This window comes from Cnephaeus nilssonii (assembly GCF_951640355.1).
Source record: "Cnephaeus nilssonii genome assembly, chromosome: 18".
Taxonomy (NCBI): Eukaryota; Metazoa; Chordata; class Mammalia; order Chiroptera; family Vespertilionidae; genus Cnephaeus; species Cnephaeus nilssonii.
Window position 1 is genome coordinate 36,924,600 of NC_137089.1, and position 21,304 is coordinate 36,945,903.

Below are 21,304 nucleotides of genomic sequence, written 5' to 3' on the forward strand. Positions count from 1 at the left end.
AATCACGCTGGGCCTCTAGTTTATTATAATGCCTTAAGGAAAATTTCTCTAGGAATTTTTTTCTGTTTAATGTGCTTAATATGAAATATTAAAATATATTAGGAAAAATATGAAGAGCCTCTTGACTTTACTATATGAAATGAACATTTCATGTCTTACCTCTGTCTGCTGTTCTGGTAATTTCATGTTGTCAAAGATTCTGAACACAATTCTAAATAAATCCTGCCACCAGTGTTTTTCATAAGTGTGGCCGTAAGTTTTCATGATTTCAAACATTACTGTTAAACCCCTAAAGTGATATAACATAATTAGTAAAACTATAACACCAAAAAGCATTGCACATCAGAATCTCCCTCCTGTAATAACTGTTACAGTTCACAAAGCTACAGAAAACAAAGTTTAAAACTGGTTTTAAGACTTTTACCTTGTTATACATCCAGCTTTCTTTAGAATGCATCATTTAGGAAAACATTTCAAATTTTTCTTTATTTTACTTTTCTTCCATTCCCACCCCATCATTCAGCATTTAAAAATAGTAAATGAAATTACAGATGGACACAGACCATCTTATTAGTGAATATTAATTTTGTGGCACTGTGACCAGGAAGAAAATATATCAATTAACAGTCTAAGAACAAATAAAAAATAGATTTTAGAAAATCTTTTTCAAAGAGCTATAGGAGTTTTTAGTGAATGCTATAATTGTTCATATAATGTCTTCAAACAAAAGAATTTGTAAAGCTAATCCACAAGACATCCATGTGGGCAGGTCTGTATCCTGCTGTATTCCAGGCACAGAGCAATCTCGTCATCTAGGAGGCACACGGTTGAATGAATAAAGTGCTTAGTATCACTTTCACTATCTTTGAATAAATGTTAAAACTAAAATTCAAAATTGTCTTCCCGATTCCTGATTATCTTCCTCAAAAGTGGAGGAGGGTGTACGAGAGGGGAGGGGTGTAAAGGTTGATGGAGAGACTTGACTTGTAGTGAACACACAAGAGTACAGATGATGTGTTGTAGAATTGTGCACCTGAAACCCGTATACTTTTGTTAACCAATGTCACCCCAATAAATTCAATTTAAAAACCTCTGACTGGTGTGCTAAGTGGTTAGAGCATCATCCCAGGAACCTAAGGGTCACAGGTTTGATTCCCAGTCAAGGGCACGTACCTGGGTTGCATGCAGGTTCCATCCTGGCCCCAGTTGGAGAGTGTGGGAGGCAACCAATTGGTGTGTCTCTCTCACATTGATGTTTCTTTCTCTCTCCTTCCCCTCTCCCTCTTTCTTCCTCTCTCTCTAAAAATCAATGGAGAAAATATCCTCGGATGAGGATTAACAAGAACAACAAAAAAACACACAAAAAAACCTTTCATGTAGCTGTTAAAAAGCTTGATGTTTCCTCTATATGTTACTTTCTTCTAGCAAAAATAGGTATCCTTCAATTTAAAAAGGTTTTTTATTTCCAATAAGTCTGATGGTAAGCCAGAACAAAATTTTCTTTGAAAGGCTCCATAAAGACGGCACATGGTCTAGCTTATTTGTTGCTATGCTTCCCTCAAGTCTAGTTCATGCCTGGTTCAAATTAAGCTCAAAATAAGTATTTGTTAAATGAATGTGTAAAAAATAACATTAGGCAGTTTGCCTTACAGCAAGTTCATAACAGTTTATTTGATTCATAAGATACTAATGTGTAATGAGCGGAAGTAAAGAAACTAGTCCATGTTTCCCTCCACAACAGAAAGGGCTCCCTCTTCCTCCCTCTCCTGAGCTCCAAATCCATCTCCTCTCTTGCTAAGTAACTGGATGCTAACTCCCAGGTCTGAGGAGAAGGGAATGTGAGAATCCTGTTTTTTTTCTAGGTCCCAAAGCAAACAGATCTGCAGAGGTTTCTAAGAATTTTTACTGTCGAAGAGGTCTTTTTTAAAGCAATACTTCAGTTGCCAGTGTAGGGAAAAAGAATGTTTGGGCTCTAGGTTAATTATTTAACCATAAATCTACAAAATTGTGAGGGAGTCAAATGTGAAAGTATTTTGTGATTAGTGTGTTATAAATAACAGTGTTACATTTTTACATATAATCTAAATAACAGCCCTACAGATCCTGGGGTGAGGTAAGAAAATGAAAGCCATCATGGAAGAGTTTACTTATATTTTCTCTCTCTTTTACTAACTAGAACACATACTTTCTCTTCCCTTTAACAACCAGAATCCGACCGTAATCGAAATATAAATATGGTGAGAAGTAAATCAGTGTGGTCCCAGACAAGGACAGGCTACGAGGCTAAGAAAGCACGCAGGTCCCTTGTCAAGATAAAATGTTATACACTGTTCTTGTGATTACTATTGAGAAACTCCCAAGGTTTGAGTCCTACTTTGGATAACTTACCTATGTCATACATTTTTTTGTTATTACAAATAATACTATGAAAGTGAAGTTTCTTAGGAAATAAATCAAATTTAACCTTAGATGGGGGTGGCAGTGGGGTGATTCTGGCATAAGGGGAGGAAATATTCATTCTTTCATTATATTTCTATCATTGATTTATTATAAGTCTGACCACGTTTCTGGTTTTAAAAAGTTCAGTGAACTGCCCAAATGACTAATGATTCTCCTAAAAAGAAGATGGGACAATTAAATGAGGAATTTTAACATGAAACTGAACTCATGATACACTCAAGCACTTCTGACAGATACTGTAATACAAGTTGGCCATTTCAATTTCACAGTCACAAATACAGAGTGAGAAAAATTATACTATGGGACTGATCTGAGCTATAACATGGGAAGTGTATACTGAGCACTTGTCTGGTTACATCATATCCAAAATAGTTTCTTTACAGATTTATTATATGTTCCTATAGACCTTTTATTGAGAATATACTTTGGAAAGAGTTCAATTCTTTTTTAATAGACCTATGTTATTCAAAACTATGCTACTGACCAGTCTTCAGAGAAAAGGTTCTTTACCTAAAATGCATCAAGGATGTGCATTTGGGAATTCTTCCATCATTCTTTAGGAAATAAAATAAATTTGCCACTAACTTCTATTTTTAATTGGAAACAAATGTATGAAAAAAACAGAATGTGTGAAGTATTATATTAACATGGAAGCTAAAACACAAAGTAGGCTATATTTAAATTTAGTAGGCTATATTTAAATTTTAAGAAAAAGCAATATATTTCCATTTTTAAACAGTTATAGCTTAACATATTTTTAAATCTGCCTATCTAATAATTGCTATATTTGATAAAACACATGATTTATGGCCTTTCACTACTAAACTTTGTGTTCACATAAGAAAGTTAATTTAAGTTAAAATAAGCCTTACAAAATGTTAATTACAAATACTGATTGTTACCTGGTTCTTACATCTAATTTGCATCTATTGATGATACAGGATAACTCAAAGAGGATGGGGAACCATCCTCTCACCCACACCCTGTCTTCAGGCGCCACATTCATATCGTCGCTTGTGTATTCCTTAAAAGCCTTCAAGAAGAAAGATAGGGTTATTAAAGGCAAAATTTAATACTTACATTAAGCACATTTCTCTAAAACTTTAAAAAATGCTTTACAAATCAAAGCGAACAATTTGATAAAACACAATAATTTATAAAAATGCTGGAGATTATAACTTCCTATAAAGAGCACTGGACCAGAACCCAAAAGTTGGTTTCAGCTTCAACTCTGACACCAGATTTCTGCATTATTAACCAGGTTAAATCAGGTTTTCATTTTTACCATTTAAATGGTTATGACACCATGTAGCCACACTAACCACACTGGGGAAATGTGAGGTCAAATGAGTCAATGCATGTTTAGGTAAAAAGTACTAAGCCCCCCATAGGTCCATGTCAGTATGTAGTAAAAATCTTATTACTAAAGCTATGATGTATCGCTTCTCCTCATGGTGGTTATAGAGACAGACTCACATACGTGAGTTAAAGGTGGCAGGCAGGTTGCCAATTTAACCTTTCCTCCAGTGCTGAAGCCCACAGCCAACTTCAGTACTGCAGACGAAACAACAGGTAAAGAGCAGCACAGGAATGGTTAAAAACACAGGCTTGGGTTCGAACTCTAGGTCTCCTTAACTAGTCCTGCAATCACAGACACGTTTTTTAACTTCTTTGTGCCGCAGGTTCCTTAACTGTATGGGACTAGAATTGTTATGAAGATGAAACAATTTAATACAGGTGAAACACTCAGAAAAATACTATCAGTACTATCCATTATGACTCAGAATCAAGCTCAGATAATTTTTGAGTTTACTGAAAAATAAATGCTTCATAGCCTCTTAATTTCCAAATAAATGTAGATCTCAGATTGGGAATAAATATTCAGTAAAATTTTGTTTGCAAAATGACACTGTACCTGAGGCCTGTCTGACACGTATTTTGCACAATGGCGAATAAGTCGGATTGCTTCCATACTTGTGTCTGGGAAAGCTGCATTGCATGCAAATTCAGACAAACACTTCACTGCATCCTGAAAAGAATCAATGGTCGCTGGAAAGTGTTTTTCAAACACAAGGGCTAAAAAAAAAGGGAAAATGTATCAAAGTAATAATGTCAATTATTCTTAATTGCATCAAAAATATATCAACCTCTGGATGTAATGTGTACTTCTTAAAGGTTAAAGGCTTTGATGTCCAACAGAGAAGGGTTCAAGTCTGTGGTGACCACCTACTTGACTGCCTTGAGGAGTAGAGACAGGGAAACAGGTCTGTGTTTTGTTCACACTATAAACCCAGCAGCTAATACAGTGACTGGTACACAGCAGGTACTATATCAACGGTTGTTGAGTAAGTATACAGAATTATGTTTAATCTCTGTATCTCAGTTTCTTAATCTATAAAATGAGAATTATAATATCCACAGGATAGTTGTAAGCACTAAATAAAATAATGTAAGTAAAAATGCTTAATTCAAATAAGCACTCAAATGATAACTATGATAATGTCATTATTCTTGATGTTGATGATGTTGGTAATCATTATAATCTTCCAGATAGGTATAACTTACATTTTTAATATTTTATTTTCCCTCAAAGTCAAAGTGTAGTGGGTAAAAACAAAGATTTTGTCTTAAGGCTCCATAGCTTTGAATATCAGCTCTTTCACTCACTAGTTCTGTGCCCTTAGGAAAATTACTTAACCTCACTGGGCCTGAGTTTCCCAATCTATGTATTAAAGAGAGATGATATTAAAGATACTTCTCTCATAGAGTAGTTGTGAAGACTGAAGAAAATACATGCAAAGTTCTCACAGTGCTTGTCATATAGTAAATGTCCAATAAATGTTAACTGTAATAATATATTCATCATTTACTCTGCTTATGTAGTCAAAACTTGGTAAACTTAAAAACCATAATAGACCTACAACCTTATACTTGAATTATCTTCTGAACACACTATAGTTTGTTTCTTTCATTCATTCATTCATTCATTCATTTTTTTTTTTTAATTTAAACACAGTTAAAAGAAATACTCACTGACAATGTGCCCTGTTGTTTGGAATGCAAGTTCCACTATGCTTTCATCTTGATCGGATGCAGCCAGATGAAATACAGAGAAAATGTTCTTCCATCCAGACCGAATGTTAGCAGCTTGAGAATTCACCATCTGTGCTATACATCGCACAACCATATCTCGAATGGTTGGAGACCTAAAATATTAATATAATTTCTTGAATAAGCATATAGGTAAAACATCAGTTTTCTTTCCCTTTTTCTGTTTTTCTCCCTGCTGTGAAAAATAATGAAGTATTTTTCTGCTATTAAACAATTTAACAAATATAATACCTGTTCCGTTTCATTATATGCTCAAAAGGTCTTAAGAAATCCTTCTGGAATCTGAAATTAGCAAGCTCCCCTTTCTCTAAGAACTTCATTGACAATTGTCTCAAGGAGTCTACTGCAAAAATTGCTACGTCTTCATTAGGATTACAGCCAACCTGCAATGGCAACAGAAATAAAGGGTGCTAATGTAAGCAGTGAAAACATAATTTTTTATTTTTGTTTTAAAGTAGTGTATCATTAATAGCATATATAAGTAAATCCTACGATTCTTTATAAAAGCACTAAGTGCTAATAATATTTCTCAATGAGAAAAACATTATTTTAATTAACTACTTAAAACCTAGAGCTAAAGAAAAAACAGGACTCAAAGGGTTTTCTAAATTTAATCTTAAAAATTGCTTGGAAAGAAAAATTCTCAATTAGATTATGATAAGGAAATTTTACACAATGAAAAATAATATAAATATAAGCAAATCCTATAATTATATAAATACCTTATTAAAATGATCTCCAATAACTTCCCAAATTCGAGACCACTGCAATCTTATTCTTCCCATGTTGTAATATGATATTTCTACTATTTTTTGTAGACTAAACATTCTTGGATGTGTAGTGGAAAGTAATTCATCCATAGACACAGCACAGAGCCACCGGACAAAATCCACTATAATATAAATAGATTTATAATTTTTTAGCTTACTGTTCAAGTCTTTTAGCCAAACAACCAATTTATAAGTGAAATAAATGTATATACTTACCAATAGCATTTCCATCTAGCCTTGTAGACCCTGTAAATATTCTAAAGGAAAAAAACAACCCCATGATTAAAAAATGTATAGCCTGAAAAAAACATGTATAGTCTCACATCTATTACATCAATTCAAATGTAGCTACTTTTATGTTTTAAAGGAACTAAAGAAATCAGGTGGTCAAATGAAAATTTACTATTATTCTATACTTTAGTAACTATAATTTGATGTTCCTCCCTCTTACCTTTGCATTCAGTAATATATTAAAGAATATATGGTTCTAATTGTATTAAAAATTTACAAAAACTAGTTCTTTTATGGGACTCTGAGAATAAGAAAAATATTAATTTTTAAAACTAATAATTGGTACACTATAAAACAGAAAAATTTTCAATCTTTTCCTGATTATCTACTAACATTAACAAAGTTTTAAAATAAAAAATTCTACTTAATTTCTACAAGTAATGTATGTTTGATTAGAAAATTCATTTATGTTACGTTACAAGCGATTTAACAGAACCTTGCAAATAGTCTCCAACAGTTTAACCAAGAAGTAGCTAACTGACATTTCTTAGGACATTCAAATACTTAGTGTTAAGCTATGCTGTCCAGCTTTGTCCAGACTTCACCGAGCTCTGTTTCTGTGTTTCAAAGTTTCATAAAAGACTTCAGCATAAATATATTAGTCCTCTTTTTTAAAGTCTGCATTTTTATCCATGCACTCACTGGGTTTATAACCAAGGGTTTGAATGAGACTTCCAGAATGAAATGATATTCCTCAATTTAAAATAAACACCATAAGATCTGCATGGTAAAAAAGAAACCTTAAAGGCAGGAGCAGGTCAAATATTAAACTTAGAAATAAAAGTAATCATAAGTAATAGTAACAGCTACCAATAATCACAAGGTGGGTATTATCCTGACTGCTTAATATATCCATTCAAAATAATAACCAACACCCTGGGAAATAGGTACCATTATAATCCCAATTTTATGGACATTTCCTAAAAGTATCAAAACTAGTAAGTGCTGGAGCCAAGATTCAAACCAGGACAGTCCAGAGGCCACCCTCTTAACCACGGTGCTACATTGCCCCACACTTACCTGAGCAAAACATAATTTAAACATTTTAAATATATTCTAGTTTTTTCCTGCATCCATAATATAAATGTTCTGAGTATATCATATTGTTTTAATCTTAGCGCCCTTGAATGCCTATCTATGTGTTCTGGCAACGAGTAACAAAAACAAGACTACAAAAACTACTTAGAAACTAACAACACGATAACTCAGAATCTGACCTCCTGCTAAAGGAGTATCTTGAGATTTCCCATACTGCTCTTCTCAAGAGAACAAAACAATTCAAAGATCTGGCTAAAAACACAATCTGGGAGAAAATATAAGAGTAATAGGGTCCCATTTAATTCAGTGATTTGACTGGATCTAAATATTAACATATACAAAGCTTCTGTACAAAGCTCTCACATGAACAAAAAATGAAAATTGCTAGACTATGCATTATATGTGTCATTAGCCAATTTATCAAACTACAGGTATCCCCAAGGAGCAATGTAAAAAAATAAAACAAAAAAACAACCCACACCAAAACCAGAGTCAAAACTAAATAGTATAGGAGAAACAAATGAAATACAACAACAACAACAAAAATGTTTAACTGAGAAAGAGGCAAATGGCAAAAGTTGAAGGGGTAAAGAATAGAAACAGAAATGGAGATTATATACAACTAGAGGGGATATACGCAACTCTGAATGTAGTGAAATAATGGAGAACAAAGGCCACAGAGGGGTTGCAGCAGCATTTAGAGGGGTCCTGTAGACTCAGGTGATGATGGAAGGCAGTGGAAGCATGCATCCTGGGAAAGCACATTCAGATGCCTACTCACTTTGGTAGCCTCTGAGGCGTGCCCTATTTCTAGTAATGCTCCACTAAACGTAGTGATATGTAGAGCACAGTGGTCTGTGGAGGCATTTAAAATTAAGCCTTACTAAGGCAGGAGAAAAAAGCCATGTTGCACAAAATCAGCCTATGAAATAGATTCTAAAGTCCCTGTAGGAAAAGCAAAGGACAGTAGCATGAGATCTTGTGTGCTAATACTAAAAAACATGTCTGGAAATGTGAGTAGAAAAATAAATTTGATATATTACTGATTCATCCATATCATGATAGTAATACAGCAATGCAAAACAAAAGATTGACCAAACTTGCAGATGCTAGATTTAAAAAATGTTAAACTGTATGTAACACACAGGCAAAGTAAATTACTATATATGTAAAAAGTTTTCACAGTGAAATATCTGAGGTAACATTTATTTCTCACATCTACCTGAAAGATATTTTTGAGCAAATGAAGTGGGGGGTGAGCTGTATGTATTTTCTAAAAGGTGACAATGTTCCAAAGTGTGAGATGGGTCAGTTTTACAAAGCTAGATCTGATGTGCCTCAAAAACCATGGTATTAACTAACTGTTGTTTTTTTTTTAACTTTTAGAGAGATAATCCATTCTGGGACAAAAATCCATCCCTGCATAGTTTAGTGATACCTATAAAATTGATCTAGTTTAGCAATAGCTAGCAAATTCTACTCTAGCAAATCCTAGAGGATCTGAGATTAAAGTACACAATATTCTCCTAAGTTCTAATGGATTCCTAATACCAAAAAAGTGGAGATAATTAGGATATATTATCATTAAAAACTTGAAGGTTTTTAATGGAATCAGCAATTTTTATGTTGATTAAGAAACAGAAGCTATATGTAATTAAGCAAAGAAGAATTATTTTTATTTTCATTTCCTATACTTGTCAGAAGAGATTTTTTAGAACAATAGGCCTAAGAGTAGGAAAATGACTGTTTTTGCTGGACAAGTACAGAGTTTTCAAGGATGATACCTGATAATATTCTCACCACTGTCTTAAATTCCAGGGCAATCTCACTTAGTTAGCTTATAGACTAGACTCCAAATTTTACACATGAATATAACCTCAGATATCTGAGAAGAAATTTAATGAAAAACTGAATTGTACCACACAAGAATAATATAATCTTATAATATATCAAAGATGTAGCTTTTGTTTTCATTATAAGCTAAAATTTAAATGCTGAGGTTTTATATAAAATTGGACATTAATTTTATGTTTGCAGAAGCCTTTGGTGATGATGAGTTTGAGAGGACAAAGTACTAATAGTACTTATGCTAGGATACCTGTGAAACAGTATAAATTATTAAAACAGACAAGCATATTATCTGTTCAAATGAGTGACATGTCTACCTATAACAAACTGAATATTTGAATAAATCAGAACTAGGTATGCTCATAAAAAGTATATTATGGAAACAGTAGGTAAAATGTTGACTCTTGCCTGAAGAGATTCCCATAATGACAGTGAAGGTGATTTTCTGGAAAGCAAGAAAACCCTTGGAAAAAAGCTACCCTGATAGCAGAAGGGCAGACATTACACTGCTCTAAAGTTGCACATGCAGGTAGAGAGGTTTAGAGTGCACACTCAAGATATGCTGCTTGACTGTACGTCTTGGTTCCATTCCTCAAAACTCTCTATGAATGAAACAGTCATCAAAATAATGAAGACCCAGTTAGCCTAGTCGTGGAATGAGCAAGTTATTTAATTTCCCCACGTCTCAGTTTCCTTATTTGTAAATTGAGGACAATAATACTCATCTCATGAGGCTACTAAAGGATTAAACTAAATAATACGGGTAAAGCACTTTGAAAAATACCAACCATGTGGTAAACCTTCTAATTATACAGTGGATATAAGATGACACACAATCTTTCTTCATCCTTCCCAAGAAAAATGCAAATAACCTTCTTCCCCTAACAAAAAAGATTGCAAGTGGACATTAAGATTTTCAAGGATAAAAGTTCCAGGGAGTACTTCCAAGTACTGGAACAATCTAGTTCTGTCTGTACTTAGAGCAAAAAGTTTTATGTGATGCAAAGTAAAATAATGGATCAGCATGAGTCTCAAAGCACCAAAACAAACAAACAAACAAACAGTACATATTAATTACATTTACATTTTTGAAAGTTTCCATAAGAAGTGGCAAAGAAAAACAATTTAAATGTTAGATTTGTAAAATGTTAAGTTTCAATTTTGGGGGCATTCATCTGGAAAAAACTAATATTAAAAAGAACACTAAATGTTCTACATACTGGAAATTTTAAAAATCTGAAAGAAACTAAATATTCCCATAGTAAAATAAACCAGAGTATGGGTTTTCTTTTAGAAAACAAACTAAAAATGAGGAATACCTGGTAATGTCTATAATATACCAATTTCCAAGTCCCTTCCATATATATATATATATATTGGTATATATAATGAGAATTCTCAGCAAATCCCTTCATTTTACCCCTAATGCAGTCCTCTATCAGAAAGAGAAAATACACTCTGTTTCCCAATAGGGATAACAAGGGGAATGTTTTCTATACAGGAAATAAAACATTTGTGTTCTTTTTCATCAAGGGTATTATTTCCGTAATGCCCACTACTATCTACTGTAACTTACATTATCATACTGTTTCTTTCCTATATTCTATAACCTAAAATGCAAAAGTATGTGCTTCATCATTTGAATCATATCATATTACAATACAGTCTCACATTACTTAACAAAAGTTTTTTTGGCGATAAAATTTTCCGTTTACTACTGTGCAAAAAATATCTAAACGCGACAGAATTAAACGAGTATTCATTTGAAAAGGGAAGAAAGTGAATACCTTACCTATCTACAGCAACAACAACACTTTGAGAACTGGTTTCTCCAATGGATTCCTGAATACTTGCTATCTGCTTCCAGTCCACATTTCCTCCAACTACCACACATAAAAGAGAGTTATTTTAGTTTGAAAATAATTCTGAATGCTGGAAGAACACACTTAAGAGTTCTAAAATACATTTCTGAAATCAGTTATTTTCCTAATGAAAGAAAGAATGCGTTGGGTGAACAATTCGTTTGGCATCAGTGACCTTTATCAAGGCAAAATGTACTTAATGAGCTATACTAATTGCGACACAGACATGGTTATAAAGATGTAAACTGTGTTTACAAAAATTACACAAATTAGGGCCACTGAGAATTTAGAGCACAAAATTAATGACATTAGGCATAATTACGCTTAATGTTTAAGAAAGACAGCACTCGCTCAGGTTCCAATGATACCCTCTAAGGATGACTCCCAAGTCCACATAACCAGATCTCCCCTGTCATTTAATCTTCAGTCCCTGTTTATAAATGCTTATTGGAAATTCTAGCTATATGTTTTAACATCCTCTTATTCAAAAGAATAATTTATTTCCCCAAAACAATGGTTCCATATGTCAGACAGCAGAACAACAACTTCCCCAAGTTTTCAAACTCTTAACCTAGGGGTCCTCAAACTTTTTAAACAGGGGGCCAGTTCACTGTCCCTCAGACCGTTGGAGGGCCGAACTATAGTTTAAAAAAAACTATGAACAAATTCCTATGCACACTGCACATATCTTATTTTGAAGTAAAAAAACAAAACGGCAAAAACACCCGCATGTGGCCCGCGGGCCGTAGTTTGAGGACGCCTGTCTTAACCTTACAATCATCTTTAAGATCTTTCCACTAGTCACTAAATCTTGCTTTTGACCTGTTTTCATATCATTCATTAATTTTCATTCCTACTCTGTTGAGATGCTTATAATTTCAGGCCCAGATAATTGAAAGTTTCCTGATTGCTTTCCTTGCTGCTAATTTCCCCCCTCTTAAATCTCTCATTCTCTTGCCAGATTAATTTTCCTAAACCATCAGCTTCATTTTGCTTACTATTACTTTCAGATAAAGTATAAACTTTTTAACACAGCATTTAAGGCAGTACCCTTCAACATTCTAGACAATATCGCGTATCTATTTAGGGCATTCCCTCAACTAACTAAAACCCTATCTACCAAGATCCAGTTTGAGTTCTCAATGAAGGATTCCTACCCATTATTCTCATCTTCCTCTGAACTAAGCATTTACTTAAAGAAGTACTACTCAAATCAGAATTTCTTCCATATAGTTTGATATAAATTACTTTGGTTGTGTTAATATTGCCTTCTCAGCCAGATAAAAAGGTCCCTAAGGTTAGGAACCAAGACATATACACTTTTTTTTTGTATTCCCCTACACTTCACTCAATATTAAGTGCAAAGTAGATGCTCAACAAATATTGTTGACTTGACTGACCAGATACTCAATAAATGCCTTTAAGAATGGAAACATAATAGATGACATTATTTAAACCAGCTGGACTCAAATTCTATTCTAGCAACCGAACAAAGTAAAAGAGATGTCCTGTCCTCAGAGTTAACTATTTACCAGGAGAGACACAACTTACAATCAACTTTAATACAATGTAATGATTACTTCATGACTGAAGCAAACTAATTACATATAATACAAGTTTTGCTAATATAATTAATTTTGATGGGATAAAGAAGAATGGGGCTGTTAACTCATGGGAAGGTTTCAAATATGAAATATTAATTTAAGTTGGACCCAGAAAGATGATCATGTGGGAAAGGAGACAAGAGGAAAAGCAATTCAGGTAGAAGGAGCAGCATATATAACATACTGGAAGTGTGCAAGTGGATCAATCAGATAAATATATACCCAGCCCTATTAACTTGGCTAAAATGAAATACTTAGTACATTAATAAATTGGGCATAATTTATATTGGTGCATAACTTACTTAGTGTAAAAATTAATACTTGGTACATAAACTAATACTTGGTGCATTATTAAATGCTGTTAATAAAGGATATCAATTTATTTAAAAACACACACACACACACACACACACACACACACACAGACTAAACCAACTTGATTGACTGTTCTACATCTTCTAGCCTTAATTCTGACTAGAGCATCCTGCTGAAGAAAGCATCTGTTGTCTGAGTAGGTGACAGGGCACAGATGTACAGGGGTGAACATCTGCTACACGGGATTAACCAATGAGATGGCCTGAAAAGGCGGGCTCTGCCTAATGGGTCAAGTCAACAGACTGGCTCTCTCTTGAATGTAGACTCAAAAATGAGAGACCTAATCTATCAGGAGTGAGTGGAAAATGCGGCAGGCCAAAAGAGGTAGATAATATAAGAGAAAGCCTAGATAAAGCATGAAAGAGGTAGAAGAGTATGGTTGGTTACTTGAATGTCTTGGAAGCCTGAAATTTTAATTTCACTTCCAGATCCCAAAATGTGTATATTTTCTGTAAATGCACTTCTGAAAGAACAAGGCAGACTGTCTCATATCCTTGCAACCTAAATGGCACAACGGCATAGTGATCAATTTAATTTTAATTCACTTCCAAATATACTAATAGTAAATGTTATCAGCATGCATCTTTTATTGTTTGATTAAACTTTTAGGAGATAAAATACTTCACTGCTATTTTTAGTGTAACCTACTTCTGTTGCTTGGTAAAACTGAGCCTTGGCAATTTGTACCTGTCATTATTTTGGCCTTCCCACACTCCTTAGTTCTAAAAAAAAAAAAAGCCTTTCAAAAGCTATTGAATCAATCATTGCACATTCATTTCACTTGCCTGTAAACATTTTTCATCTGTATCTTGTGCTATCTTCTGGAGTAATTATAGTTCTAATGTTCCAAGTCAGACTTCCAGATTATATAAGTCACCATGCAGGTGCTCAGGCAGCTCTAAATCCTGCTGCTGGGTCACCAAGTTATTAGGTCTACAACTGCATCACCCAGAACCACAGCATCTAAGATACAACTGAGGTACAGACTGCACTGCTGGCTGACACAGTTGGATAACCACTGGGAACTAATTGTCCCAGTCCAACTTGAAGCCACATATGGTCCTGGTCTTTACTTCTTTCCCTATGGATCGTTTTTCAAGCTTGAAATTCTTTTGGATTTCCTAAGACTTTTTACTGCAAGCAACAACAGAGAAATCACTAAAAGATAAAAAGAGAAATTTTCCAGAAATATAATGTTACAGTACAAAGCTTTAAAAGGTAAATACTCCTAGATCTCAGGTGTATTCCTTCTTGCTAAGTCATGTCTCTAGATTTCTTGGTTAAAGTGGGGTGGGGAATAAGGACAGAGAATAATCCAGAAACCATTAATAGGTTTGCCACAATACCAAATCCATTTATATATATTTTTATTTAATCCTAACAACTTTATAAGTAGATATTACCATTAGTTTGCAAAAGAGGAAACCAAAGCTCAGAGAGTTAATTACTTGCATATAGTCAGGAAGAAATTTGCAGAATTCAAACCCAAAAGTACAGTATTCAAAGTGAAAGACAGTATAAACTTTGCCTCTTCCCTGATGAAACTTTTTCCCATTTTTCTATTGGGTTAAATCTAGAAGTTCCTGGCCAGACTGAGCACATGGGAAACCATGGGAAAGTTTCCACAGTGGCAGAAGAATTTAGGTAGGTCTGCACAGTACCTTTAAAAAATCTGAATGTGAGTGCTTTCTCAAATTGCCCCTACTATTTACCATCTTATACAAGTCTTCACTCATTTAAGTTACCTATTTTGTCTTAAAAGCAGATAACTTTAAACTGTACCTTTTTCTACCCCCAACTATGAGATTAAGACTAAACCTCATTTAATGTTGCAAACTATTTCAGGCAAAAAAGACTTAAGTTTTCTATACATTTATCTTGCTTTTCCTCAGAACGATAGCCAATAGGCATTTTATTATATCCCTCCAATGATATTTCATTCCTACAATAAAGTTACTTAGATTGAGCAAGTTAAACAATTTTTGATACTTCATAGAAATAATTTGTAAAATGCTCACCCAGCCCTAGCCCCACAAATTCATCAGGAGCCTGATCTTTTGTTCCAGTAAGAGATCCTTCTCTGCCTCGCACTGTTCCAGAAATGTATCGAGGTTTCACTCCAGTTCCTATAAGTTGTGCAAGCTCCAACTGACTGATGCACTTCAGAATCTTAAATTTTAAAAAAGGAGAAAAAACTTAATTTCATGTTAAAAATATTTGCAAATATATTTAAATGTATGCAGCCAGGATTTAAACTTAGGCTAGATCATAAATCACTGGAGGCCCGGTGCACCGGTGCACTGATTCGTGCACCAGTGGAGTCCCTCGGCCTGGCCTGCGGGGATCAGTGGACCTCCACACTGCTGCAGCCCAGCCTTACCCGCCAGCTCGTCGGGCTCCAGTCCGCAGTCCGCGTCGATCGTGCACAGTACGAAGTAGTGCGCAAAGTGGCAGGTGGCCAGGGAGGAACCTGAGCCCAGGCTGGGCTCCCTGCCACTCCCACTCATCCTGGCCCCCCTGCGCCTGCCACCACTAGGGTGTGCGGGGGGAGTGTCCACAGGAGAGGCTCATGTAGCTGCACTCCCCAGCTGTCAGCCCAGCATCTGGTGCCCGTCTGTCAGCTGAGCAGCACTCCCACTGTGGGAGCACACTGACCTCCAGGGGGCATCTCCTGCATTGAGCATCTGCCCCCTGGTGGTCAGTGCACGTCATAGCTATTGGCCGGTCATCCTGTCACTTAGGCTTTTGTATATATAGATTATAAAAAGCTAACTGCATTTACCCTGAATGTACTTAATTTTCTCCCCACTTATGCATGTCAGTGATAGAATATTTAGCTCATTTTATAAACCAAATTACAAAATTAAAAATAAAGTGCTTATACCTCATGCCATGAATTTCCTAAATAATTTCCATCAGTATGAGCCACTGTGATAAGCGTTTTTATTGTGTCAATGTTCTTCTGTTTCATTTCAGTAATACCAGAACTCACTGTAAGTAAGGTAAATCTTGCTAGTGCTTGAACATACGCATCTCTTTCCAGCTATAAAAAAGAGAAAAGTATACTTGACGTGGTTGTAAACACAACAGAGTGATCCTTAATTCCCTAATGACAAACTGTTTACTTGTTTAGTAAGTTTTTAACTGACAAATCATAACTTATATACAATACCTCAAATTAGAGTATTTTTTTAAGATAAATGAAACAGAAATTTCTAAAATACAAAGGTGAAGAAGGTGTCAAATCAAAATGAGATTTTATTAATAAATTCATATAGAGAAACATTCATTGAATATTTCAGTTTCAAGTACTGTGTGAACTAGCAGAAACCTTATTTATAAATTTGCTCACTTTTTCATTACAACTAGACTGTGCTTTGTAAGTCCTATCATTCATAATCAAATATAAAACAGTTTTTGAAAAAGAAAGTAAGCTTCAACTATATTTATTATCAGACAAAGCATATAGTTACTAGAAGGGGCTATCTTCATGAAAATTATGTACTATAGACCTGGTTCTCTTAAACTTGTTCTGAGAGGTAAGACACACACACACACACACACACACACACACACACACACACACACACACATATATATGAACAGTTCATTCTTGTATTTTTATTAATTATTGTATTATTTTCTATATGAACAATTATAAACCTACTTTCTGTATATAAAATATGAAAATATATGTGATTCAATAAGTAAGAACTTCCAACATATTTATTTAAATAAGATATTGAAATTAACATATAGGAATTCAAAGTCTTGGGGAAGAATTGCAAACCAAAGTTATTATGATGAATTTTAGGCACATCAGTATAGAACTACTCCATCTGTCATAGATTCTCAGATTCTTAAATATTAAGATTCATTTAAATTACATCATAAACTTGAAATTAGTTTCTCATAAGTCAAACATAAAAAAATAATTTAAACTATAGTAATGGCATAAGTAGACTGGCTACAAAAGCAAATTTCTTCATTACCTGAATGCTGAAAATGCATGCAATTCTGATTGCACATCTTATACCTTCCAGGCAAAGAGAGGCTACTTCAGTATCATCACAGTCTTGTAGACCCACACTGAATGCAGCAAGAAAAGGTGTCCAAGCCAACTAGGAAAATTAAAATTTAAAATATACCATGAGTATCAAGTGTTAATTAAAAATTATGATAATACTACATTAATATTTCTCAAGGCTTTCAGACAATAAATGACTTAAAGTTCTAAAAAAAACACACAATAAATTTCTTAGCATAGCTATTTGGAAAGCTTTCCTAGACAAAAGAAAAAAAACGATTTAATGCTAACTGGTTTTAAATAAATGAAAGAACAAGATCATAAATTCAATAGAAGGCCTGAAGCATATTTTAAGTGTAGCATTTATAAATTATTCACATCAATAAAATGGGATAGTCAATATTCAAAAATGATATTACTTGTACCCCTGACTTGAGAACTCATCTCTCTCTGCAAGCTTTGTCCCTTGCAATATTATGGGCCTTTTATTTCCAAGAAAATTCTTTAGCATTTTCTACTTGCAGCAATTCTATTACTTTCTTTACTTTAAGCCTGCTTCCTGGACACCTTTTTTTTTTTTTGCACACATTTTACATTGACATATCAGCGATAACCCTGGACAATACTTTAAAAATATAGTTCAATAAAATATTTCATTATATACAGTGAAAGCCAACAAACACTAAATTTTACTATAAAAACTGAATACCTAGTTTTAATGGAAAACAAACAAAAAAAGAGCTATCTTTTGACTGCTGAACATGCTAATGTCAAACCATAGAGATTATATTAGTGTGTGCGTGTATGACTTTGACATGTCTGATGCGAGACTATTTGCTTTTAGTAAGTCATCATGACGTAAAACTATAAACCATATAGCCATACATGATGAAAAAATGTTTATGGGTGTGCTATAGAAATGACAACTGAAATGTTTAAAAGATCTAAAAAGTTTTTAGCATTCTGAAGGGAAACCCAACACTTTGCTTGTAACAGCAGAAAGTTTAGAAGTAAAGTGTGTAATCCCTAACAAAGGAACATAAGCCACAGTACCTAACTTCAAGTCTTAGCTGTGCCACTTATTTAATCTTTCTGAAACTCAGTTTCTTCCTGTTTAATACCTGGACTACCACTGTGGAGAGATGCTGTGGGAAGCATATGAAGTGCAGAACTTTTAAAATACAAAGCACTACATGGAAGTAATAAATGACATATTCCATTAGAAACCCTATATAACATTTTATAGTAGAAGTATATGGTCCATAAGCCAGTAAATGTTTAACTCTATTAGAAATTAAAGACAATGATTTCTCCAATCAAATCACATCCTATCGGCGACGAGGCAAGCATTCCGCGCCCAGCCAGGGATGGGTCTCTGGGCAGAGGGCACGGAGCGGCCAGGCCCTGCAGAGAGCTACTGGCACAAGATTCGTGCGCCGGGCTGCTAGCTGAATAACATCCAGGGACAGTGAAATTAAATTGCCCACTCAGAATTGTATAAACCTTTACAGAATACAACTTGCCAATTGTAGAAAGATTCCTAGTAATGTGTATATCCCTTCATAGTATTATGCATTCTAGGAATCTCTCATTTATTCCTTGACCCAGTCAGTGCTTATTACTGAGCACTGTCTATAAGCCAGCAACTGTACCAGATATTGGGAAAGTGAACAGAACAGATTTAGTCCATTGCCTCATGGAGCTTAAAGTAAAGAGGTATACTAGCCATATATTTTAATACACATATTAAAATAAATGTACAAATACAAATGGTTATAAATACAATGAAGGAAAAGAATAGCATGTTATGAAAAGGGACCTAATTTGAATTAGAGGGGTCAGAGCAAAACTTTCTGAAAAGGTAACATTATAAGTGGAAACTACACACGCAAAGAAAAGAGCATTCTAGACACAGGACACAGCTTGTAAGAATGCTCTGAAGAAAAAATAATTTAGGACATTCTAGAAGCCTAAAGAATGCCATTGTGACTGTAGCTCAGTAGGAGCCAGAAGAAACAGAAGAGTTCTAGTAATGAGTTTGGAAAGGCAGGTAGTCTCTAGACCCTCTCAGTGTGCTAATTTCATCAAGTGTCATGCAAAGTCAGTGAAGGGCCTTAAGGAAGAAGGTGAAATTGCATTTTTTCTTTTAAAAAGATCACTCTGGCTTCTGTAAATGGATAAGAAGTGCACATAAGGATGCTACAGTATTAAGAGTGAGAAATGAGGGTGTCTGAAGAGAACAACGGAAGTGCTTAGAGGATGTTCAAATAAACTATAATCCATATTATAAAACCTACTGACAAATTTTAATATGGGGAAATACCTATGTGAGAAACAGCAAGATAAAAAAATCCTATACATAGTACGATCACAACTGTTTAAGATAAAAAAGTAGTATATTAACACAAGTTTTTTCTGAGTGGCTGAATTATGGCTAGATCCTTATTTTGCTTTTTTCTGCCTCCCCCTTTAAAAAAAACATTTGAAAAACAAAACAAAATAAGGGTATAATATTATTCAAAACAAAACAAAAAGCTGCCTTATAAAATATATTTTATAATAAAGAAAAAGTGTTTATAATATTTCAACATGATTTTCTATTATTCCAAAAGATAAAGCCAGTTATACACCACTATTCCTTTTAACATTACCTCCCATAGTCCCCCTCCTATTCTAAAATTCTTCATCAACTTTAATATCATTCTCACTCAGACCTTGAAGTAAGGGTAAAAGTAATTATAAAATTTTACACCTAAAAGGAAGCACAGAAATCTTGTAGTCATTTGCACCACCCATACATATGTATAGTGAAGTCTGCATTAGAATTTAAATTATGATCTTTAGCTTCCACAGACCATCTTAACCACACAAACTGCAATGTATTTTACCCATTTTCCCTTTTCAAACTTAACTAGACTCCCCTCCACTTCCCTACGATCCTTACGACGCACTGCTTCCTCATTCTAAATTTGGAGAAAGGGAAGAAAAAAAGAATAGGAAATGAAAAAGGAATAAGAAATCAAATTTTAAAGAACCAGTACCATTCTTAGATCAACCTATAAAAATAAACAATGCTCCTTTCTATTCCTTACTCTTTTTTTCTGGGCTCCAGGCATATCAGAACCCTCCTATTATATAGTTCCTAGGCCAGAAGCACTGAAAGAGAGCAAGCAGCTCAATGAAGATCCTTTGGCATTTTAGGTAACTTCAAAGGTTGAAATAAAACTTATTAGAGAAAACCAGGTGAAGGATTAATGATCATTCTCTGAACTCTTTCTATTCTTAAGATCACACAGCTATTAATTCCTAATAGTGCATACATTTGTCATTCTCTTTAAGAAAAAATTTTGTGTTTGCCATGTCCTAAATAACACGGCTTTTGCTTCCAGGTCTACACCAACGGGATATGTCACTATATTTCCTTACGTGAAAAATATGCACAACAAAATTATATGTAAATGTATATTGCCACCAAAAGTTACTAGTAACTCTTACCTTAAACATGGGTCTCACATGCTCCAAATGTGTTGCACTTGTAAAAGGTGCTTGAACATGGCTCACGGCTTCCATAAGTGCTTTAGCTGTCTTAGCCATCTGTTCCATTTCTAAGTTATACAGAAGTCTTCTTTGTTTTTCACTCGCTACATCTGAAACACCATTAGCATTTAAAATAGGAAGCATTTAAAAATGCTATTTTCATGTTTTACTACAAAACAATAATATACCACATAATATAATTACCAATACACTAATTAAAAATAGTCCTAAGAAGTCAGACACAAACGGTCACATAATGTATGATTAGATGTATATGAAATATCCAGAATAGGTAAATCCATAGGAACAGAAAACAGACTGGGATAGCCAGGGCCTCAGGAATGGGAGGGAACCTGGAGTAACTGCTTATTGGAACAGGGT

General features: G+C 34.3%; 1 protein-coding gene across 2 annotated transcripts in view; it reads right to left on the reverse strand.

Moving 5' to 3' along the window:
- ARFGEF1 (ARF guanine nucleotide exchange factor 1) overlaps positions 1 to 21,304 on the reverse strand; it is a 97,510-nt gene that overhangs the window by 16,700 nt on the left and 59,506 nt on the right. For both annotated transcript variants that reach the window (XM_079796238.1, XM_079796237.1), the window contains exons 19-30: positions 20,882 to 21,033; positions 17,352 to 17,480; positions 16,244 to 16,402; positions 15,378 to 15,528; positions 11,311 to 11,401; positions 6,558 to 6,598; positions 6,294 to 6,463; positions 5,803 to 5,954; positions 5,494 to 5,666; positions 4,376 to 4,536; positions 3,363 to 3,493; positions 160 to 289 (exon numbers count right to left, since the gene is read on the reverse strand). In XM_079796238.1, coding sequence (XP_079652364.1) covers positions 160 to 289; positions 3,363 to 3,493; positions 4,376 to 4,536; positions 5,494 to 5,666; positions 5,803 to 5,954; positions 6,294 to 6,463; positions 6,558 to 6,598; positions 11,311 to 11,401; positions 15,378 to 15,528; positions 16,244 to 16,402; positions 17,352 to 17,480; positions 20,882 to 21,033 — 1,640 coding nt within the window. The remainder of the gene's footprint in view (positions 1 to 159; positions 290 to 3,362; positions 3,494 to 4,375; positions 4,537 to 5,493; positions 5,667 to 5,802; positions 5,955 to 6,293; positions 6,464 to 6,557; positions 6,599 to 11,310; positions 11,402 to 15,377; positions 15,529 to 16,243; positions 16,403 to 17,351; positions 17,481 to 20,881; positions 21,034 to 21,304) is intronic.